The following is a 25,817-nucleotide window of genomic DNA, read 5'->3' on the forward strand; positions in this document are numbered from 1 at the left end:
GTTGTTGAGTCGGCGGAATTTGTGGGAACAGTGGCACAGTGGTTAGCGCACTGTCATGGACCCGGCGACCTGAGTTCAATTCCAAACCTTAGCTTAAGTGGTATTTTAATTGCCGCTGCCCAACCCCCCACCTCTTGACCAACCCCCACTGATCAGCAAGGTGAAGTATGGTCAAACAACCCCATCACCGACGTGCCTTCAGGAGGCCTTCCGCAAGCTGTGGCTTTCAAAAAGAGCTTTGTGTGTTTTTAATGAATGTACTCTTTTTTTAATGGTGATTTTCCTGTTCAACTGTGCCCGTTCTCTGAAAGAATTTAAACATATAGCTTTGCAATGACAAGCATAACATTTTTAATACATATTTACACATTTAGCAGTGTTTATTTTTATTTAAATAAGATATTAGAGAAACAAATGTCTGTAAATTATTATTACCAGCACTGTATTATGATTACTTCATTTTATGATATTATATTATGTGCTTTCAAAAAGCGATAGGTTTTTGTGCTTGTTAGACTACCATATATGAGATTGAACATATATCTCTATTGCAATGCCCCTAGATATATAGCTCATTCTGCAAACAGCTTGACTCGAATGCAATATTTTTTGTGCTTGACAGGATCATTCCACCAGGTAAAGTTCATTGTATGAAAATGTGATAACCATGATATCCTCGGTGCTGAATTTGCAGAATTTATAGATAGCAGGATTATGAAAAGGCACGTGTATCTTTGCAGCTATTAAAAATGCTAATGTAACCCGGCATTTATGGAAGGAAAAAAAAACATCAGCCTTAACATTAGCTCATTATCTTATGTACTTTGTGATAAAATGACCTTGAAATTATCTGGGCTGTATGCTTCAGTTTCAAAGATGATTCGTTTACGATTTTGCAAGCCTGCAAAGGTTCCGCTGTGGTTCACGGGTGACAGTGGGATGTTAAGATTTTACCGTTGCGAAAATAAAGCGGTATGTTCCACCTCGGTGGAATACAATTCAATCCCATATTTATTTATTTATTATCAGGTTTAAACTCTCTTCTTTGCAATACTACCATGCAGCAGATGAAAAAATATATTTGATTGAGCAATCAAAAATATGCTTCACCATGAGGACTTTCTAAATGGAAAATAGTTTTATATACCAAATAAAACTGAAAATGCTTTTTTTTATGCACATCTGTATTAAGCTTTGAACGATGGCACATAAGGACGGATTTTGCATATTATTTAATATACAATAGCTCAGAATAGAACTTCCTAGCGAACAGCAGATGTCCCCTTTCACATTTTCTCTTATTTACGGCCGGTTAAATCCTTGATCATCTATCCATCACGATTTCCGTCTGGCGGTTTTGAAATCCACCAATTTAATGGTTATTTTCACTTAAGTCCCATGGGATACCTGTCACATCTACACATACATATATATATAACAGCAGGTCTCAGAAAGACAAGGTTACAAAATGCCGGCGTGCATTATCAAGTGTAAGCCTCCAATGGGAAATTGAAACACTTTCCTTGTCGTTTATATTGACTTTGGTGAGATAATTCCTCGCTGTTGTTATGTATTCAGCAACGAGTGTGACCTTTTTAAGATCAAAATCTTGGGGATTTTAATGTGGATTAGCACCAGGATTTATTCTAAATGACACATACCCAACTTGGCCACGTACTCACGTCGTGTCACTGGTTAAACTAACCAAAATGCTTTAAATAATAGCGACATTAAGCATTGTATACTCTGCTCCTTTAGAATGTGGTTTCATTAAAAACACGTACCAGGTAATGGACTGCATTTAAATACTTTGACATTTATAAATGTTGTAAAATTAATTGTGGTCAATCGGGGCATTGGCTTTAATTAAAAGTGTGATTGCTGGTTGACACACGGCAGAGGTAACTTGTCAAGCGTACCTGGACCAACATCCACCTAATTATTTAATGAAAGCCAATATTCTTCATGGTAGCACTTAAAGTCCAAGTAGTTAATTATGCATAATTTTATTAGCGTTTCCAATTTGCTTTACTGCATATTGTGTTTGTTATTCATTGTCTGAGTGTGATATGAATGGTCCACAGATGCCCTGCAGTGACTAATTCTGCCCATTGTTTACCGCTTGCAGACATACCCTCGGGAGGCCTCGTTCCGGCTCAGAGTGGAAGGGAAAAGCCTTCTTCTAAATGTGGAACGGAATTCGTAAGTGTGCTATCATGCCCATCCTGACACTTGAAAGAACTCTCGAACAACCGAGTTGTAACAAGAGACTGCTTGGTCGTTAGGAAGGCACAATGCCAGAAATGCCACAGGGGTAAAAAGAACAGCTGTCAATGCCGAGTGATATTTACGTTCACAACAGAAGATGGGTTTTGTTTTGTATGACTCAAATGACTGCGTCGCATTTCTAAGATTTGCTTACTCGTTTTTTTCTCCGTGTCCAGTGTTATCGCATAGAACACTCGTGCGAGCATTGGCTAGGTTATGTACAGTTTAGAATGTTCTTGCCCTTATGAGGCGCAACTGAAATGTGCCAGTTGTTCGTGACCCAGCATTCCCTCCCCTGCATCCCTACCGTGAAAGGAACGGTATTTTATTCCGTTTCTTTCTTTGGGCAATCGCTTCCAGCACTGAATGATGTCGACTCATTGTGCCTAGCAGAGAGGAGAAAGGAGACAGACGAGCTCAATACTCTCTTCACATTGGATGCAAGCTTCGATTGTTTTTAAAGCCCAAAAACAACACTCTCTAATTTAAACTTCCATCTGAAGCTGCTGTACCCTGCCGTTATGTAACGTTTCAATTAAACGTTCACAAAATGGGACCTGTTTTGCCAGTACCGTCAGAGCATGTTTGTTTGCATGTTCACCACAAGTACGTGTGGTTAATGCGAACTTGATTCCTTGCAAAAGGTGTCTATTTGGTGTTTGAACATCTTAACACCTGTTTTATTGCCAGAAAGGGTAAAACCTACTCTTATTTTTTCATAAACATTCACAGTTTTTACTTTATATTAATAACCTTGAAATCACAGTATTTTATTACGTGGCCATTTTTTTACATTTCCTTCATATTTTCATGTATTCGTTTATATATATTTATAAGGCTCAATGTAATGATTTATTTTTCATATAGTGCCCTATACGCCTGGGCATTTTAGCACTTCATAGCACATCTTATCTCAAACTTTTTAAAGGGCACCCCCAGTGGCAGCAGTCCCTATTGGCACAAGGTGAATCAGTACCTGGCCTGCAAATGGGCATCGGTCTGCCAGTTGGGGTGCGACGATTGCGAATGCTGCATTATAAAGTGGTGGACTGCAGTCAGTAGTCACCCATAATTCTCCATCATCAGCAGCAGTGATCAGTCAGGTGGTGAATGAAGGTCTTCCCAAACCAATCGCCATCTCTCACGGTCTTACCAAGGCACAGTCCATCTACCAACAGCACATGAGCTGACCTGGTCACTCCATCTCTACGGTGCTCTACCGCTCGGACATGTTTCCTCCTATTCTTAGGTTTTTTCGGTAAAGTCACGTAGGTAAAACGTCGTGATTTTTATTTTATTTTACTTTTATTAATTTTAATGTTTTACCTACGTGACTTTACCGAAAAAACCTAAGAATATGAATCCTTGCAGTCACGAAAGCTTCAAATCTAGAATTAATGTTTCCTCCTTTGGCTTCTGTTCGTCAGCCTCGCCCACTGGCCATCATCCCTTAGATTCGTGTTTGCTGCCCAAGCCTGCTTACCTTTCTTAGCAATTAATACAATGTCTGTTAACCTGTACGTTATGGTTGTCCAAATCCATGTGCTGCTCTTTCTTTCGATGTAATTCCAAGCGTGCACATTTGCATGCCTCAGCAGGGTGCTCTTTAAATTGATAGTAACTTTCTACAGTGCAATGATGCTATTGTAAATGGGCAACGTGGAAGGTTTAGGCTAACTTACACCTCAAGGCAAGTTGAATTGGGAAGTGATGAATGCAATTATTTTCTCAGCTGCATAGTTTAGGGGCTTTGAGTGACAGCGGGTGCTCTGGGTGGCACAAGGGTTTAAAATCCCAAGGCACCCGCTTTGCTTTGCTGCATTAAGCATCGCAGAGAGCAGGGTAATGTGAAGTTATGATTTATTTATCATCACATACCTCATTTTGTTCATTGCCGCTATTTGCATCTTGTACATGCGTAGGCTTGATCTAATGAGGAAGCTCCGATTCCTAGTAGAATGTGTTGGCTTGTTTTAGGTGATAACGTAGATATGTTCAGTGTGTATGTTTCTTGTTGTGTGAAGAGCGGAGATGCATCCTTAGCTGAAATGCCTAATAAAGCAATTGTTTTGGAGAATGAAAGTAGTACTCGAATCTCCTTTTCAAGGCATGAAGTTGTCTTATCCAAAAAAAATCAACTTTTGCACGGCAAATTGGAAATTGTACACGACAGCTTTTTGGCAAGTAGAATATTTTATTGCGGTATTATCTTGCTGTTCGGTTGCAAAAAATCGGTGGTAGTATACGGAGGGTGAATTAAAACTAAACCAACAATTCACAGTCTGCGCGGGTGTGTCATAAATAGTGGACAGTACTGGGCAAAATATAATTCTTGTGTGAATCGATATCTTTAAATTGTAATAGCAATCAAAATACTATGCATTGAGACCGCTATGTGTAGTATGTATAAGTGATATGTGTGGCTATTTTCATGTAAAAGAAAATACTTTATTTTCATGTATTTACATCTTTTCCATGTCACGCACTGCCCAGTGTTTTTTTTTTTTGCACACAAAACACATCAATTGAAAAGGGTCATGTAATGACAAACCATTTGCACCTTGCATTTTTAGTTCTCAAAGAATTTAACTCCCAGTCGTGCCTCCAGCACCACGCCACGAGACTAAGCCTCGATTCAAAACTCTCCGCGGAGGAGTCTATTCGCCCGTACGTCAAAGAACGGCTTGTGAACGGAGATCTTGTTGTTCTTTCCCCGCATCTACAATTAGCATGGTTGGCTGCGTACGGTGAAAATGAAGTTCAACGTACATACAAAATTCGTTTTAAGGTCCCTTGAGTTACCTCTTTTTTTCCCCCCACCCTAAACTTTTCTGCACAGTGATAACGTCTCTTGAAGGTGAAATTGAGGACCATGGCCTATTAGCAAAGCCTTTAGTCATTGGTACCTGCTATTCTGATGCAACCAACATGACTATCTTAAACTTCTACTTCACAGCTGCAGGTCATTATCTCCAGTAATTTGTGGACCAAACACCCCCAACGACGTCTCAATGACTCATCTCACAAAGAACCCCAACAATACAACCACATTTGATGTTAAACCAATCTCTGCCTCGGGCGTCGCCGATGTGCTCACTACATGAAATAAGTATAACCCGTAAAAACAAAGTTTTTCACTATAAATCCTTTATATGCGTGGCGGCTAGAGTCCTCTCGTCCTCTGGCTTGAGATGGCTGCCACCTATGGGTCAGATGATTGTCTGCCAGTATTAAGCAATTGGTAATTAAATATTAATTAGTTTTCCCTAAACAGTGTAAAATTTTGGAAAAAAAATTTCACGAACATTAATTGTTTCGCACAACGAGTCTGTGTGCAAAATGTCAGCTCGATTGGATCACGGGAAGTGGGTTTAAAAACGACCGAAAGATTTGCACGGTCGTAAGCAAGCAAGCAAGCACGCAAGCAAGCAAGAGAACTTAATATAAAGGATTTAAAAAGCCTCATCCTCGGATGGTTCCCCATGATCTCTCCCTGGCTTTGCCCTTCAATGTGTGGAAAACCCTAATTGGTGAAGCCCTCACAATTTTTTTTATCTCTCCATCCGGGAATGTTTATTGCTTGAGGAATGGAAAAACTGAATATTTTGTGTGCCCTCTTCATAAAGGGAGGTGTCGCTGATGTTCCAAATAAAAACTACCGGTCACTTTAGATCTAACCCCCCCATCCCCCCCCCTGATCAAAATCTTCGCACAGTTACTAGAAATGCAAATTACTGACTTCATCCAAAAGAATAACCTGCTCCACCCAAAAGCAATCAGGCTTCAGGGGAAAGTTCAGCACAACCTCGGCGGTGCTAGACACTCTTGATTGTATCTTCAACAGCCTGGATAACAAACACCGCTGTGCTCTCCTCTTTCTTGACCGATCGAAAGCATGTGGTACACGAGATCACCACAACTTATTGAGCCAACTTAAATGTCTGACCTTTTCCGATTCTTCAGTAAACTGGTTTTAGAGCTAACTTTCAGACCGCTCAGCTAATCATTGCAAACAACCTTACCTCGAACTATATCCCTATCACTAAAGGTGTCCCCCAAGGCTCCATACTTGGTCCTGTGCGCAGTCTCTCTTCATGTCAATAATTTAGGAGACCGACCGATCCACTCCGACCTAAACCTCTTCACAGATGACAATACCGTGATGGCGTCTAGCAAATCTAAGGATGATCGGATATGCAAAGCTGCAACAAAAATTTGACGAACTCCAAATGCAAATAATTGATCTCAAACTTGTTTTTAAAGATGTGGAGTGATATCGGGGATGTCACTGTGTAATGCCGGCCCCTAGAGAGGCACGGCGTGCGATGTATTGACATCGCGGACACCACCTATATGTGGGTACAGTACCGACCCGAGAGGGGCTCGGTGAGCGCTGTCTGACAGTGCTGAGTGGCACCACGCTCTTGCGTGCAGTGCCGAACCCCTACAGGATAGGGTGTGAGAGTGCCTGCCATGGGAATGGGGTTACTAAGGGTCATGGCACTCTGGTTGACCCTGAAGGACACGTGACCAGTAAAGTCTACAGCAGGGGACCCAGGTGGAGGCTAGGGGTGGTCACGTGTCAGGGTCGAGAACTTGCTAGAGGATTCTAGAAGGTGGTCATGGCTAAGGGCGGAGCCAGCCCCGCCACAGAGGATAAAAGCCGGGTCCCCGAGAGGGACCGGCTGCTGTGGTTCATCCTGAAGAATCTACGTTCTACGGCCAGGTCGTAGCTAACTCCAGTGTAATTAGAGTAGCTAGCCTGGTGGTACACCACCATAGGTTGTTAATGTGTTAAGGGGTAGTACCCCGTGTGTTTGTTTTAATAAATGTGTTGCCTCCAAAAAGTGCGACTGTGACTCAGTTGAACTCACTACAGATGTAAGACAAAACTCATGGAGGTTCTGGAAAGTGATCAAATGATACCCACCCCCCACTAAAATGATGGCGTTCGACTCAACAAATTTATCTTGCGAAATAAGTGCAACATGCATACACACATCCATATTGTAATGTTATTTATATGCTTGGTGCAGGCTCAGCGCTAAACAAACTGCTTCCATTGTCCTGCTCCACACTCCACTTTGCCCTCAATGCCCCCTGAGAGAACCCATCATTGAACTTTATTTAAAAACTCGAATCAGCCCCCACTCCCCCACCAGGCAAATCCCCATATTTTGTAAACACGTTTCCTGACTTATGCAGGAAATGAGTTGCAAAATAAGTCTGTGAAATATATCCTGGATCATTTAATCTCCCTGGAAAATGCCCATATTCTTAGAAGCTCTTCCCTATTCCTGCTCCAAATCCGCCCCCCCCGCCCACGCGTAACCCCCAAACTTGTTTTAAAATCCTTCTCTGTAGTGGCCACTAATCTCCGGTATAACTGAGCAAAAATGTTTGAAAATCAAAACGTTGCCATCCTCCTCGCTTTAAATTGCACCGAAGGATCGTAACCTTATTGTGGTGGTGGGGGTTTGTGTGTTCCTCGTAACTTTCTCGCTTGGAGTCTTGTAACTCCTGGTAGGGTCTCCCTTGGCAAACAGGTCTGGGTGGAGGTTCTAAACAATTAATGGTCCAAAAGAAAAACTCTCTTGAAGGGTAAAAAAAATCGGAGAACTTTGCCCAGAAAAGGAATACCGGGACACACCCCTGGAGCCAGACCTGGGAGTCACTCAGCCACCAGGCAAGAGCCTTAATGCCCATGTTAAATCTGTATTCTAATATATATATATGTTTAAGGCAATATTTGTTTCCACGGGCTGCAGTAATGTCGTGGTTTTGCCCACTGCGCTGTGCAAAAGACTCGAGGTTCAGGTCGCAGCCACGGCTAACATCGGTGGACGAGTCTTATCTGAACGAACCCTGCCCATTTAGATGTCACTCACCACTAACGTTACATCTGAACGTTAGTCATATCTGAAATAGGCCCTGGGCATTGCTCTTCACCAAGTCGCACTGACCAGCATGGTGAAGTATGGTCAAACAATCCTCATGACAGATACAGGATGGGGAATCGCTTATCCAACAGCGCATTAAGAAAGAGCTGTAAATGATTTTGTATATAATTTTTATACATGTTTTGCCAACAAGTTGGGGTTGATACAAACCTGATGTAACCATTCAATGTCTCCTCTTTCGAAGACCTGTGATGCATTATTGATGATGGCATTGCCCGTGGGGTACGTGTGTAAGAATTTGGTAATCTTCAAGTGGCGCAGTTGATCACCGAGTGAGTGTGTGCTGATGGTCGCTCTGCAGCTCAGGGATTAATACCTTTGTCACATTGCTGAGTTGGCAGTGTTCTGGTCATAGATTTATATCCTGACAGAGGACAATGGAAAATGACTGTTTTTTTGTGTTGCTAGCCTCCAACGAACGGTTGACACCTGAAGATTTGCTCTCGTAAATAGAAATTGTTAGGTTAGTTAATATTGTAATTACATGATGACTCAATGGAATTTGTAAACATATGCTGCACTAACTGGGTAAGATGTCAAAGCACACGGGCGTTATAATTCTATATAATCCTGTTAAATAGAAGTAAATTATAGTAATCGTGTTCATCACCAAAATCGGTTATAATCAATTTACTGCTGGATGAAGGGTTCCCCAAGCTATTGCCATCTCTCACAGTCCTGCGATAATACCTAGCACCTACAAACGGGATGATTTCATCGCTGCATCGCCGCGGTAGACGTACCCTTGGAAGCGTTGTCTCTTTTAGCTGCCACGCCATCGTTATTCTTTCCCACCGACCGTCACCACATCTACAAGCATGTCCTGCCCAAATCCTACTCCGTTTTCTTAACAATCCAAATTACGTGTCCAACATGTGCAAGTCCTGTAATCCGCGTGTTTTCTTCCCTTTCTGCCTCTCAGTGCAGTCACACACGTGCATCTCTCCACGCTTTGTGTGCACCTTTTCTAGCCCTTTTTACAGCTTCAGTTCCTATGGTTACTAATTACGTCACTGCCAGGTCCGTAAGCGTTGGTTAAAATTGTTCTTTTTTTAAATACACACATTACTTAACATGCATCTCTCCAAAAGTGATCCAACCTGCTCTCATTCGCCTCCTTATGCCATCACTGCAGTTGAAATTTGGAGTTATTGTTCAGCATCGACATCAGCCCTACGAAAGAAGAACATTTCATCATTTTGATTTGAGTCTGCCTGCGTAAAACGCCCGAGGTTCACACATTTCGGCAGCGTGTTCCAGTTGTGCCTCTCCGACAGACGTCTGAGTGTTTTTTAGCAAACTTGTTGGGCACGATCTTTTGTTTTGCTCCACTTTGCACCCTTCCTGAAGTGTTGCTAACATTTCCTGCAGTTAGTTACCAATTAAACTTACAACAACATAGCCACAATAGCCAGAGAGCAAAGCTAATTGCTGTACAGGCAAACCAAAAGTTGGTCAATGTACGTCAACAAGTAGCTAATATTGTAACACCTCTAGCCAAGATATGTAATGCAAAAAGCGACAACATTATTAAATGGACATCATCACTTTAAATACTGTAATGTATTCACGAGCATAGCAATGGATGGTGCATTGAGAGGCGTAGGAGGGTAGGTGAAGGTTAGAGAGCAAACAGAGAGCACATTTTTTTTTAAACCGCAAAACACAGTGGAAGAGAGGAGTGGCTTAACTAAAGGTTGAATAGCACAGAATTCCGTAAAATGATTACATTATGACAAGAATAAGAAACGATTTCAGTACTACACAGCACGAAAAGTAATTATGGCAAGGGTGAAAGTAGCAAAACAGGTTGATGATTGTAAGTTCATGAAATGGTCACCGTTAAGGCGAAAGATGGAACCTTAAGTCGTGATGGAGATGGATATTAAAATGAGTGTAGTAATTTTATGCGTATCTCTATCGCAACAAAAATATATACTGTACTGTAGTGCCAAGAATGCAAACTCAGATGAGGACGTTTCCGACTCTAAACGAGACGGGACGACTGTGGACATCATCAAGGAAGTGGGACCAATCGTTGGAACAAAATTATTGGACTTGTTGACTGTAGATTTTTACACAAAATCGAGCCATCACAATCATGGAATGATGCCTCTACCAATTGCACTTGGCCTTGCCCAGCTCTATTAAAAATGGTGACAAAAGGGGCTGGCTTGCAGAACCACAGACCCATTTTCTGCCTCTTATCATGTGTATACAAATGTTCACGGAGGTCTTTGGGAACGGAATAATGAACAATTGGGAGGCTAACCATCCACAGGAGTGAGCAGAGTTTAATAAAGGTTTCTCTACCATTGACCACGTACATCCAATTAATTACATCCTGGAACAGACCAATACATTTCAAATAACATTCCTTTGCAGACTCTACGGTTACCAAAGCAAGCCCTAAATCATTTACACCTATTTAGAAATAATGAAATCCATTTATAAAAATGGAACTGTGTCACGGGGTGACTGGGAGAATGGGAGGGGTATTCTGCTCTCCCCCAAATTTCACTACCCGCCCCGTATTGTAATTATTTCTTCGTGAGCCAGGGCGTTCTTCACCTGTAAACGGGGTGATTGTGTGGAGTGGGTGGGTTGCCACACGACTAATGGAAGTCTCAGATACAAGTGGTGCTGAAGAGGTATGTGTATTAATATCAGCCGGACACACGTAGAGGCTTTGAAATAAACATGGTGCTATCTTTACAATGTTTCCTTACGAGTTCAAGGACATATTCCTTTGCCGCAAAACCACGCACACCTACCTCATGGCTCGTGCGAACCCTTCACACTCAGCACACCATGCTGCAATTGTGCGACTCTCCCTGGCCACCCCATTTATCACTATGCAGCTATCAATGTGAGTCTTGCATTAGCCACCCATGTGCATACTGGACTGCAACAGTAGATCCCAAACCACACGCACATGAGGACACCCTGGCAGCAGCAGCAACAGAGGCCAACTCTCCCTCGCCGAGTGTCACAGGGGTACAGCCAGCATCGGCCATGCTTCTCTCGTATTGCTTCTCCAGCTTGCCACGATCCAGTCTCACTCCTGCACAGGCCCACCCTAGGTGCTGAAACACAAATACAGCCCATCTAACCTTCTACAGTACTTTCCTAACGACCCACACTCTACACTAATGACAATGTCTAATTCTACATAAAGCTCAGGAAGTCTTCCTCGCCCAGTGTCCAGTCCACTGCTCCTGGCTTGAAGCCCTCATTCATCCAGTGCTGTATGGGTTGCTGAGGTGCTGATTACACTGGTCAACACACTTTTTCTGGCATAAGGTATTCCAACGGTTGTAATGTAATTTTGGGGTGCTGATTCCAAATCTGGCATCAGTTTTTGTCTATCACATCAGGTTTTTGAGATATCATATATTGCATTTTCAATAAAAACTTCAGAAGAAAAATATTAAATAAATGTGGATATCTACATAAAATTATATTATAAACACACTCTCCTAAAAATACAGCACCATATTTTAACACTAAAGCAGTCACTGACTCGCAACAACTTGCAATCATAAGTGACAGAGTTAATTTCGGGTAAAATCAATGAAAATGGGGTATGCCGATAGCATAAAAATGAGATGTGATAGAGCAAATCTGAGATCAGATTTGGAATCAGCACCCTGAACTTATTCTAGAACAGCTGCAAAAGTCCAGGCCAGAAAAAAATGTTTTTTTTTTGTTGACCAGTGTAAGAGACATGGCTTCTGCCTGCTTCAGGCGCACTCCACGCCCATCAACCCCACCTAGTCCGGTTGGCTCACACGAAATTGATTTCTCTAAGATTTTGCAAGCCCACTGGCTATCAACAAAGATTCGTTCATGAAGCCATCCATATGTACAGACATAGAAACAATTTCGACCGAGACGATGGGTACAAACTCAGCTATCACTGGAAGGACGTTATCAACCAGTTTAAGTCATAACTGGCTGTAATGTTTCCATTTTAGCAGAGTTTTAATCCCTCACATTAACATAAGCTCATCCGCTCATTCTCCCCCAGGAGTATTCTGCCCCGCCCACTCCGTTCTAACACGAGGGCAACGCCCATTTTGAACCTTTATAAACAGTTTGCCTTTAGAGGCTAACCCCTCTCTTTTTCTCCACCTGATGACGCCCGCTTGTGTTGCGATCGAAACGTCGTAGATTTATTTAGTTATTTATTTTACTTATCGACGTGACTTTTACCGAAAGAACCAAAGAATACATATTGTATATTGTTCACCCTCTATATTCATTTAACTATGGGAAACAGCCCGTGCAGAGCCTTCCTCACAACAGCCACGCCTAGATTGCACCAATAAAGTAGGAAAATACGCGCGTGGATAGGAGTTGAACAAGGTAATAGGACAGGGAGACTGTATTAGTCACTTGAGACGAAGTTATTTGCATCAATAATTAATGGCAATCGAGTTCAAAAGACAAATGCAAGAATATAAATTGGGAAAAATATACCAAAAAGATTGTCATCCAGTCATCGTCAGTAAGTATTTATAATGTTGTTGGTTATGAAACAATATTTTTCCATTCATAATATCTTGTGTAATTTGCATACTTTTGTAACAGTGAACCAAAAATAATTTTATAACCTCAATTCCATATCGAGTAAAATATTTGACACAGTAATTATTATTCGCCTATCTTGACTAGAAATATTACTTTTATTGGTTAACATTGGACGACCCACATTGCAGAAATGCTGAACTTTGCTGCTTATTTTACATATTCATCCACTTTTTTTCTGACATTTGCCCTGCAACGCGAGTGATTGCTTTGCTGGTGATTGCTGTCATAAAACTCTATGACCGGTAAAGGTTTCCAGATTAGGAGCTATTGTTGGTGACATGGCCCACCTCATCCTATTCTGCTTCTGAAATGAAATAAAGTCAGTTTTAGTAGCCCTACATACATCTATGCAGTTTCAACACCGCAACATGTATATTTTTTTAATATCTCACGGTGACTTGCTGTTGTTTTAATTCCTCTGGCATCATGCGAGTCCATTTGAGTGTAATCTCTTCAAATGTTAAATATCTTATATCAGTTGCATATAAATGTTTGAATGAATATAATAGTGAGGTGTATATATTTCCAAACAAATGACCTTGCATTCGTAGATGTATTATGTGGGGTAGTTAATCTGGTCAGAATTCTACAAAGGATTATTGAAATAATAAGTTAATAAGTTACAGCCTTCTGCCACTCTACTGCTGGATGAAGCCCGCCTCAGGTCTGCGTTATGTTTGGTAGTACTTCACTATGCTGGCCCATGTTGATTGGTGATGGCCGGGGGAGCTCTGGTATCCTAGATAGATGGAAGCCACTGAAGCGATGTACCTTTAAAATTTAGATTGAAAACTGATTTCGTCAGGACTGCTTTTCATGCTTAGTTTGATATCCTTCCACACCTCCAATTAGCAAGGTTGGCTACATGCAGTGCGCGAAAGAAGATTCAACATACAGACATACAGATGTCACTCTCCACCGTTGTTAGCTGTAGCTGAGAATCAAACTCAGCTCGCCAGGTTTATAACACAGTGCACTAACCACGGTACTACTGTTATACATCATAATTGTCATCATCAGTCATAACTAATCCACTGCTGAATGAAGGCCTCTCCAAGTTGGGGCCATCTCACATGATCCTCCATTGCACAAATCCACACAGGAGTTAATTTCATTGCTCCACCTCCGCAGTGGTTATCCTTTCGGAAGCATTCCCTCCCTTGGCTTCTTCTTCTTCTTTAGTGCTGCCTAACGGCGTGTGCGACTTCACGATGATATTGGTCCCGGTCTAGCACGGCGTGTAGAGTTTGTGCTGTTGTTAATTGTAGCCATGTTTTGATGTTACTGCCACTTCATTATTCCTCATCAACGGCCATTGCCCCCTTCTCGTGCCATATTCTGGCCAAGCCCACTTAACTTATTTAAAAAAATATCTATTTAACCAACATATATTCTCTAATCCATTTGTTCCTCTTTTGTCTCTCGGTGTAATACCAAGAACGCATTATTCTGCGCTTCTTTGCACACTTTTCTGTTTGAGTTCCGTTTTCTTAGTTAATGTCTATGTTTCTGATTCATATGGCATAGCAGGCAATATATGCGTTGATTAAAAATGTTCTCTCAGAACATTGCTAGGTTGCTTTTAATGATCAAGTTCAACTTTGTTAAAGCACTCCAAGCTACTCTTGTCCATCCCCATATATTTCAATATTGTGATCCCAAGTCCGAGGTGTACATATTCTGCTGTGTTTTCCAGATGTGTCTCTCTGACAGATATGCATGATATGAGAATAACCTAATAAATAAGGCTGCCAAAGTTTGGCTCCACGTAAATATGGGCAAAGGAAAGATTACAGATAACAATTTTACGGAACAATTGGAGACATCTGTTGGAGGGACACGCCGTTCTACAAATAGACAGAAAATATGTATATATTTGTATATATATAACACTTTTTTTTCACAGAACTAGGCCCCTTTAAAAGTTTACCAATAACACTTACAGTCTGACATATAGTAAATGGGAAGGCATTTGGATTATATTGGCGAACTAAACTCTCAATGGCAGAGATGCCATATGAGTGTGCTTTTAATGTCCCTATGTTCTTTGTTTGGAATGCAGCATAATTTGCATTTTCCAAACAAATTGACATACGGATATCACATGCATATGCCACTGTTACATTTTTCACATCAGAAGACCAACTGTGCCAGACAAAGTGCACTGAATTTCATAGCCGTTTGCCGCATTATGATGTCATCTGTTTACAATTATACTGATGCCCAATCAGTTACTGCATTGTGCTTGAGAGATGATGATAACACGTTGTTGCTCGTATTTTTTGGGGGGGCCTATTGTAAATTATGTAAAGACTAAAATCTACTGTTTTGTGGATTGTGATGGGCAATAAATCTTGGTTTTCAGCAGTACAGATAATCATCTTGATCTGACTGGAGTTCTGTCCCTTCCTCTGGACATGCAGACAACCAAGAGATAAAAACTGACAGTTCGGCATTATGGTAGATCACAGAAGGGTCATTTCACAAATATCTCTTGAGAGTTCATTTTCTTTCTGTAGCTATTCTTTAAAGGCAACACTTCTGTTTTATATTCCATTGGCAATTATTCGCAATTACAGACTCGGAACATTGACATTTACGGAGTGCAAAATTAAATAGACAATGCATGTTCAAAAATACAAAGAGGATGAGCGTATTATCATAAATGTTTGAGCCTTACACTTCTAAATATTTATCTGAAAGAAAGGCGATGACGCATTTGTGCATAAAATGGGCTATCATTATGCAGCGTGAACTCTCACGTACGATGCACTTAAAGTTAATGAGCACATGTTATTTGTTCGGATGTCACGTATGCATGTAAACCACGAAACAAATTGTAATCCCAACAACAGCCCATTTAAGTTACGAATATTTTTGTTCAAGTACTTCGTAAAAATTACATCTTTCAAATTGGGGAAATTCGTCTTCCGTGCAGTGAATGCGTTGCAGCATTTTACCTGCTAATCACAATATCCGCTGCTGGTGTTGTTTGGAGTGGCAGGCAAACAAATCCTCTGCACGCATGCTGAGAAGTAATACAAGATTAGCTTTGGCAGGTGCAAACCACAAAGGTCAACATGTATTGCAAATGCGCTCACACCGATAGCCAATATTACATCTATATATAGCTATAATTGAAGGTATATATAATATGTCATCTTTATGTTCCGCTGTCGCTAATAACCATGGTTACCGTTCCCATGAACTTCTCATGGATTCCTCCCACCCATGTTGAGGACTCGGTCCACATGGCTGACTGTTTCAGCTCATCCACGCTGTGCTCAGCCACCACAGGAAAGGTCAAAGGCCTTCTTCCCCATGCACTGCTCAACCACAAGACGCCCTCCCATCATCTCTGTTGTCCGAGCTCGTTTTCACCTGGCTCAATACAACAAACGTGTTAACTCCTATCTATGACAATCTAAAACTATTACAGAGGTAAAGCCCACTTGGCTATCTATACAGTTATTTTTCAGAGGTGTTCTGGCCACACGTGATATCCCAACGAAATATATAATTATCATCATGTGGAGATTTTTGGCAGCCAAATAATCTAAACGCATGTTTCTAAATGTGGAGGGAAAACCCGGAGGACCCGGAGAAAAATCCATGCGATTACGGGGAGAGAGACATGCACACTTTAAATATACAGGTCTCAGGGTTGGGATCGAACGCACGACCTCCTGTATACCAGGCGAGGTAATTAACATCTCGCCACCGTGGCGCCCTTTACAACTTTTATCGTGCTGTTTCTTGCTGTGCGCGTGACTCTGGGGCATTTAATCTATTGCTCAGCACAACTGTGTCTAAAGAAAACAATGTGCAAGAGAACCACAACAATGAAACATTAATAAATGTATCTATTTCTGCTTGCAAGAGGCAATCCATTCTCAATGAGTTTCCACTTCACTCCAAGCCAACTATATGACAGAATTGCCATCGTGGTGTGTTGGCCACTTGAAAATTGTTATTCTTTTGAAAGAGAGACCACAGCGGCTCTTTTAACATGATAAACTGTAACCCTGCTCACATGACCAGTTTTAACCATAATCATTTGCAAATGTAATGTACCTCTTGATGGGTTGAAATGTTGAAATGTTTTTGAGAAACCATTTCAACCCGTTTTACATGAATGGTTTATTGACAATGGCGAATGTGCACGTACATCTTAAACTGCTTCTCTTGACCATAGCGTGTGCTAAACTCACAAAGCCGTCTTCTGGGCATGTGTCTATGTGTTGCAGTTTAATGGGGAGCAGTCATGGTGCCGAGATTGATTCCTGGCCATGACTAACAACAGTAGTTATCATCTCAACCGACCCTGGGCTACCCCTAGGTCGACTCGGCTGTAACGGAGTACCTGGTGCGGTGTGTTAACATCAGCACTGGGGAAACAAAGGTGGCTAGGCTTGGTGCTAGCCGGCCTTCATAGGTGCTCGCTAAATGCACTTGCACCAACAGCATCTGCAAGCTACCCAGTGACCTTTGTCTGTTTTGTGTGGCAGTGGTGTGATAGTGAATGATAATGTTCTTCTTCTTGGTTCTTTCGGTAAAGTCACGTAGAAGGAAAATAGACAGACCTGTTCTCCACCTGAAGACGGCTGCTTGCGTTGTGGCTGAAACGTCGTGAGAATTATTTTATTATGTTTTATTTTTATTATTTTATTATTTTCCTTCTACATGACTTTACCGAAAGAACCAAGAAGATGAATCCCTGCAGTCACGAAAGCTTTAAATCGGAAAATAATGTTCTTATTGGTGTATTTAATTTCCTTACATATTCCGTGGAATTACTGATGATTAATATTTGTATTTGTACCGGAACACTTGACATGAATAATGACAAGCTCACGATACATCATCAAAAGTGTTAGCATGAAAAGCTTCGTGTACTTATTTTACATGTTAGATTGTGTATGATGCATTGTAGGTGGACATTAATACAAAAAATAAGTGAAAACTATCTACTCTTTTTTTTCTTGGTTCTTTCGGTAAAGTCACGTAGAAGGGAAATAATAAAATAAAACAAAATAAAATAATATATTATGTTTCATTTTTATTATTTTATTATTTCCCTTCTACGTGACTTTACCGAAAGAACCAAGAAGATAAATCCCTGCAGTCACGAAAGCTTTAAATCGAAATTTATCTACTCTTTCATTTACGTGACTGAGTAACTTTATTTTCCTGCTTTAGTACGTTGAACTATGCCGTGCACAAAAAAATAAAGAACAATCCGGGGAAAATTTGAAGTAAAAATGCTCTTGCCGTGCTGATTGGCACCATGCTGGCACTGTTGAGGATATGTGTTCCTTAGAAATAATTATCCTCTTGTGTGACTCATATCTTTTTATTTACATTTGAATTAACACTTATCATAAATCCGTAACTACTCATTTCACACTCTATGATATGTGCCTTTTTGGCTCTACGTGATAATGTTTGTCACCTGGTGTTTTCTAGCCCATTAAGATGCATCACATGCTGCAGAATTAATTTAATGTGGTTTACTAACAGTGGGAGGCTTCACCGTTTGAAACAAGAATTTAGCAGTAATGTAGGGGAACATCGAAAAACACAAATGGAGATAACCAAAGGAACAAGGTTTTAGTCTTATAAATAATTGTTGTACTATACTTTAGTAGTTTTACACATACTTCCATAATGAACATGCAATTCTTATTTTTGTTCCACGTGCGTTGTTATATTTGTGAAAGCCTTGTAAAATGTTAGGTTGCGTAAAAAACACTGAGCGTAGAGGTAAGATTTTTGTGAGCCAACAACATAGACACATTTTAGAGGTCTAACAATTATCCCACTCCCCCCCCCCCCCCTTGATTCAATGAATTATAACATTGAAGGTCATGATCCAATTCAAGAATTGCTTTTTATATTGCCGTGAGCACAGTGGCTACTAGTGGGAGCAGCAGTCATGTGAACCCCATCGACATTCGACATATAAAAAGATAAAAACGTTGATTCTTACACGTGTGACTCGATGCATGTACTGTGAGCTTAAAAAACAATATTCATCAGTGAAATATATTAATTGTCACACCTGATATTTAAGTGTGGCTTATTTATAATTATTTGTTCAATATGTCGCGATATTATATTGGTATTCTTGGTTTTTTCGGTAAAGTCACGTAGAAGGGAAATAATAAAATAATAAAAATAAAACATAATAAAATTATGACGCTGTCTTTCCGACAGACCTGTTCTTCACCTGAGGACGGCTGCTTGCGTTGTGGCCGAAACGTCGTGAGAATTATTTTATTGTGTTATATTAATATTATTCTACTATTTCCCTTCTACGTGACTTTACCGAAAGAACCAAGAAGATGAATCCCTGCAGTCACGAAAGCTTTAAATCGAAATTATATTGGAATACAATGTTTGTATCTCACAATACCGAAATGCTCTGAGTGTTTATATTGTAAAGCATGAAAAAAATAATCTTCTGAGTAGAGTATAGACGAACAAAATAACAGATGAACACTAAAATCTAGGACACCCTACGGGGGCAGCATTACAGCTTTGGACCAAATTACTACCAATGCAAACAAACGCTAGCATAAAAAAAAATAACAATAAAAACACTCAATGTAGCCTTGACACACATCACACCAACAGCCTGTTCCCTATAACGTGTGCAAATTGTGTCATCAAACCTTCCGATGGCCATAATTGCCATCTGTACTCTCACGAAAAAGCTGTGACATCAAGCGAGCCAAATTAAGGTGAAAACACAGAGCGGCCATATTCCTTCAAGGCCTCTTAAGACCACCCAAGCCATTCACCATTTTCCCTTCTGAGAATCTACTAATCTGGCCAGTGGAAAATAGATTCTTGGGAATTCTTGGCAAAATAAATATCCTGGGGTTCCCATGCTGCACGATGCGTTCACGCCAGTGTGTCCAACAAGAGCAGGCATAACAAGTACAGCTGTACTGTACAGACACACAGCTAGCACACAGCTGTAAGTCTGCTTCTGATTAATCAGTCTGCTGCACACACACACACGGGAAATCTGAATTGCTTACCTCTACAAAGTTTTCTGTACGTTTTCTTAACGTCTGCTAATGTGTTCAGGCTTCGTTGTTAACTAAGAGTAAGTGAGGAATTGTGTTTCAGGTTTTAAAAAATTAGCAGAGGCTGCTTAACCAGTGTCTCGTTAGGCTGTGGGGCATCGTTTGAACAGTGACTGTAGCTGATATCTGAAATCAAAGTGTGAGGTTAATCCATTGACACGCCATGGAAAGTACGAGACATCTGACGAAACAAAAGTATGCTGTCTGGAAACTTGAACAACCGTAGCAATATTTACCGCTCTTGCATACATGCAGCGTTATGAGTTTGCTTTGACTGTTTAAAAAAAAATAGGATTGGAAGAAAAAAAAAGCATCGAACAGATACAACTCGCAATCTTTTATTTGTTTCACTTTTCAAGTTGAATATTTCTACACCGATGCTACGCCAAAAAGACAGTGGCAGCGGAAACACATCGGATGGATCGTTCGATAATTTCCAAGAAGCGTTCAACATCCTCTTTCTTTGAAAATTGCAACAAAACGCGAGCCCCGATGCAGCACGTCGGAAGATTTCAGTGACGGGGTACAGAAGATCAGCGGTATCGACATCTTAATTCTCGCCATTGGTAGAGCTTTTCATCTTGTTCCGTGGTTGCACTGTATTTATATCACAAGGATGGCTGGAGGTCACCTTATTTGTTCATCGTGCCCACTGTGAAGCCAGATTTTCACAAACTCCTGATGGTGGCCCAGTCTTGCGGTGGCTAGGAGATGTTAACTACCTCGCCAGGAATACAGGAGGTCGTAGGTTCGATCCCGACCCTGACGCCAAATCAAGATTGTATATTTGGAGTTTGCGTTTTCTCCCCGTGGTCACGTGGATTTTTATCCGGGTCCACATTTAGAAACATGCGTTTGGAGTGTTTGGCTGCTATACATTTCCACATGATAAGCCACTTTTTTTGTGGCCAGGTCGCTTCTGAAAAAAGAGCTATATAGCTCAGTGGGCCTTACGTGGTAAAATAAAATAAAAATTCTTCGAATTATAATTTACTGCAGGCAATTATTTGTTTACTTTTGCCAAAGCGTTTCCGTCTGCTCATCAGCCATGGTCAGCCCCCCCCCCAGCCTCTGGACGAAGGCTTCCCAAAGCCATCGCCATTTCCAACCATCCTGTGATGGCATCAATCCATATTGCACCTGCAGATGAGCTGAATTCATTACTCGTCACTCATGCGTCCCGTTCCTTGGCTGCCGCTCCATCATCATTCTTGACCATTGGCCGTCATCTTCTGGGGACATAATATTGACCTGTCATCAACATAAAATCCTGTTATTATATACATACTGTTTTGCTCTGCAGTTGTGGCACGTGACTTTTGTTTTGCTCACATATCATTAGCTTAACTTTGTAGCCTTTCACAATACGTTGCATCATATTACGTGAGTGCATGTCGCCTATTAAGCCGTATCGAAATATTAATTGGAAATATAGACACTGGCAAAGACAATGTAAGCGATAAACACTGAGATAAATAAATATGAACACGTGGATAGTAGAACGAACACAAATTAGAGACATCCTATTGACTTTGAAGAAAAGTGAGCTTGTTGAGGATGCATTCACTGGAGTGGATGACGGATGACAATTTTAGAGACGGACCGATTAGATTCCATCATGCACTCGCGTGAGATGGATTATAACGTCATCAGACCATGAGTGATAGCCATGATGTGGGAAGGCCTCATCCACCTGTGGAGTGATCATGGCTCTTGATGGTAATGATGATGAAGGTGATAGTTTTTAACTCATAGGGTAGACTCTTAACTCTTCACACCGTTGAAATTGAACTCATTGCCTTGCTGAAGGTCACTGGGCTATTTTGGTTGAAGATCAGTGCGGGTATGCTGTACATTATTTATCTTTATTTATTGTAAACTGGAGTGGTATATGTTTTAAAATATCAACATATTCAGCGCTAATTGTTTAATGGACTTATCTGAGAGCACTCGCATATAATTCGTACCTGCTTGAGATGCAGATCACACTGTGGGCTTTGTTCATATCGTTGGTGCAAATGGATCTTGCTCCTTACATAAAACCAAGGTAAAGGGTTAGAGGTTGGAACTGGTGTTCCGTGGTAATGTTTATTTTAGTTGCAACATTTGGTTTTGTTGGATTGGCGGCAGAGTGGTTCGAGTAGTGCACTATGAATCTCGTGATCCGAGTTCGATTCCAATCCATGGCTAGCGTCAGTTAAGAGTGATTTCTGAACCGGTTTTGCCCTCCTCACATTTACACCAACCAGTCCTAACCGGTGTGGTGAAGTATGTCAAACAACCCGTCTGATTCTAGATTTGAAGAACCCGTCTGACTGAATCCAGCAGTGGATTGACAAGGGGAAATATGTAATTGTCTTGGGTGGTTTTTCACTTCGAGTTGTATTGAGAGGCAGAAAGACAAACACGTGCTCGAAAACGTGTGCAGGTTAGTGACATCAATAAAACTGTGAAAAAGTAAGTGGGCTTCTGCAGAATGCGTCACTGTAACAGGCGATGGCCGATGGTCAGCAATAATGATAGTGGCAGCCCAGAAATGGAATTCGTCTTGAGAGGTCCTCCCTCTGAGGAGATGGAGCGAAGGAATCGGCTCGTGTGCAGATTCTCGGTAGATTTCAACTGCCCAGGATCGTTAAGAGATGATTTTAGCTTGGGTTAGCCTTCATCCAGCATTGGAATGACAAGGGACTTTATCATATTATTGTTTTTTGGCTTTATATTGACAAATTCACACATTAATGCGCATGATTACTGTATATTCAAGGAGTTAGAACAAATCAGTGACAGGAATAAGGTAATTATAGAAACAGCATCAGTGGTGATCAATCGACTCTCTATATTTGTGTTATATTCATAAAATAAATACTATGAGAAAAGGATATTACATCGGTTTGTAAATATATACATTTTGAGAAATGTCTGATCATTTCTCGAGGAAGAATGAAGCACCCAAATAGACATCCATCAATAGATTTGTATTTATAAAATTCTTAATATAAAATGGCAGGACCATGTATCAGACAATGAAGTAGAAAATAGATCAGAGCAGATACCTCCCAAGTGTAATAATTCACAGTGAAATACCTTCCTGGGCCGGTCACATCCCACGAATGCCAGACGAGTCTATCCAAAAGGTTGTGTTATTATTAAAAGGTTTTTGTTATTAAGCCACCATGTTACGGTTTGGTCATCGTGATGATAATGAGCACTATCAAGCACATGCCTTGATAAGTGGGTGAATGCATTTCCATCGTGTGACGATACACTGTAGATGTATTTATAATCTCATGGGCAAATGCATCTCAAGATGGTGTACAAAACAGTGGTGAGTGTGCTTTTAGGGGGTAAATGGGACGCATCTTTCCTTTGAGTTTTCGTACAAAGAAGATAAACTGACTGATAAGTGGAGTAGAAGGGGAAGCTCATGAGTGTGGACTCAATCAGGGACCGTGATTCAACAGTGCAGATGGCTGTGGGAGGTCAGGAGTTCCAGGCAGTAGAGACAGCAGAGCAGAAGGAGCAACCTCCCAGAGCAAAGGTTAAGTTTAGGCTTCAACAGAACGTCTTGGTTGCTGTAGTTGAGAGCACGTTAAGCGGAATGGATTGAGAAGAGAGGTTAAGCACCACCGTGGCAGGATGTTAACTAACTCATCTGGTATAGAGGAGATTGTAGGTTCGATCCCGACCCTGACACCTGTATATTTAAAGTTTGCATGTTCTCCCCATGGTCACGTGGATTTTTGTCCAGGTCCTCTGCTTTTTCCTTCAGCATTTACAAAACATGCTTGTAGAGTATTTGGTTGCTATAAATTTCTCACACGATAAGCAACTTCGCTGAGCTATTGTGTGTGGCCAGGTCGCTTCTAAAAAAGAGCTACATAGCTCAGTGGTCCTTGCCTGGTCAAATAAAAACGATATATAATTTAGTTCTAGTTTATAGTTTTAGGCAGTGACAAGTTTCAAGATCCATGGGGAGGGGGGGGGGGGTCTTGGAAATCATAAGGGCGATGGTGTAGTTAATCTGGTGCTGGATAGGGTGCCAGTGCTGGGATGGGAATTTTTTGCGTGATCAGTCTCGTTTATGGGTGTGGGTGGAAAGTCGGACAGTGTGTGGGATTTGAGATGATCTCGAGTTTGGAGGGCGAGGGAGTTGTGGAGGACATCGAGTGGAGAGAGAGTTGTGGTGCAAATGACACAACGCGAATCAGATAGCCCTGTAATAATTTAATATTCATAGTCTCGTGACTTTTAACATTGGCAATTAAATAATTATTTCTAATTTAGCGTGTAGGTATTTGAAACTCCAGTGCACAGATAACCTCTATGCTGTTAATAGCTTTGAAAATACAAGCACACAGTATATAAATTAACCCAAAGGCATGCATAAGGAATTAACTATTTATACACGTAATAAATCACTGTCACAGTGAGCACAGTTTAAGCGCTATGCACTTAGGAATGTCTACACTGCATGCACATACAAATTTATTTCAGATAAATGCAATTCTTGACTCTCATTGCTTTGCACATTCCCGTCATGCTCACAATCATTCTTAATTCCATGCACTTGGCCAAAAAGGCTAAAAATATAACACAGCTTGGGTACAAATATTTTTTTTTATCTTTTATGTGACCTCCACCAACTGGAGTTAAGATGAACAAACTGTCGGCTTTTCACTTGATTTACCCCTGGAGATAATATTGGTCTGGAAAGCCAACAGGATGATTGACCAAAATAAATTTAAATTGACATGTGGAGACAAAAATGGAGCTGTGCTTATATTTTGCTTCTACCCGTCGTGCTCCGTGGCATCATGAGTGTATTTGGTATGGCTTTTTTACATCGAACGGCGGTCTCATCATTTGCATTGAATGTTCTTGCCAACAATATTTGGTAATCCAGCAGCATTTGTTTCACAAGCCTAACTGCTGATGAGACCCATAAGGTTGATACCAGTCCAGAGTCTGCTTGCTCTCTGCAACAATTGTTGGTTCAAAACATTAGTCTTGAAGCCAATTGGGAGATAGACTAAACATGCTATGTATATGTGGAGCGACAGAGTGGATTTGTGCTTCTGCTTGCTTTCACGTGATTTGAGTCAATCATGCTCCGGATTGATGAAATGAAGAAAGACAGAGCAGAGGGGATGGCCGATTTCGTATGGCCAATGAAGAGAGAAACTACTACAGGTTCAGAGGGAATTAGCGATGAATTAATCTGTGAGATCGGTAGACAGCAGACAGACGGAGAGTGATTTCACTCAGGCCCCGTCGCCACTACTGAGCAGACAGGCAGGCGTTGAAGCGTAAGATATGGTCAACTCTTTAAGTCCGTGGGGGTAGTAGGGGATGTGAATGACCGTGGCACAATGTCTTTAACGAGAGAGAATCCCGGCTCTCTTGCACAGCGTACCGATTTGTGAACTGCCGTATGTCGTGTGACTGCCCTGCGTGTAGAGTAAAGGTAATCCATTATCTTGGCAGCACTATCTATGAGAGTTAATTAGCTAAGGGTTTGCCAATCAACGTGTCACGTGAAATTTAGCTTCTCGTGAAAAAAGTCACATTAATGTAATCACGGCTTTAATGACGTGTAATGTCATGTTTAGAAGTGGAACAAAGAGTTGTCGTTTCAAAAGAAATGTTAATGTCAAATATGTGAATAAATTTGTTTTCATATACTAGGTCTTTTCACATTATCGTTGCTCACTTGAGGTAGTGATTAATAGATGAGAGACATTACACATCGCTGACACAGATAGGGTTTCTTACCAAAGATGAATTACTGCCATGCCTTGCCAGTTTTATTCACGTTGTTGGTACTGATATTAGCATTTGTCTACCTTCTGCATATGTTAACATGAGCAATTAGATAACATTGCCATGGACACAATTTAAAACA

General features: G+C 41.0%; 1 protein-coding gene across 2 annotated transcripts in view; it reads left to right on the plus strand.

The window, feature by feature from the left end:
* The window catches only part of LOC133345552 (disintegrin and metalloproteinase domain-containing protein 12-like), a 158,691-nt gene that overhangs the window by 23,493 nt on the left and 109,381 nt on the right, over positions 1-25,817 (plus strand). For both annotated transcript variants that reach the window (XM_061556434.1, XM_061556433.1), the window contains exon 3: positions 2,129-2,202. In XM_061556434.1, the coding sequence (XP_061412418.1) occupies positions 2,129-2,202 (74 nt within the window). The remainder of the gene's footprint in view (positions 1-2,128; positions 2,203-25,817) is intronic.

This window comes from Lethenteron reissneri, chromosome 22 (assembly GCF_015708825.2).
Source record: "Lethenteron reissneri isolate LAM-NWPU_2019-01 chromosome 22, ASM1570882v1, whole genome shotgun sequence".
NCBI classification, from domain to species: Eukaryota; Metazoa; Chordata; class Hyperoartia; order Petromyzontiformes; family Petromyzontidae; genus Lethenteron; species Lethenteron reissneri.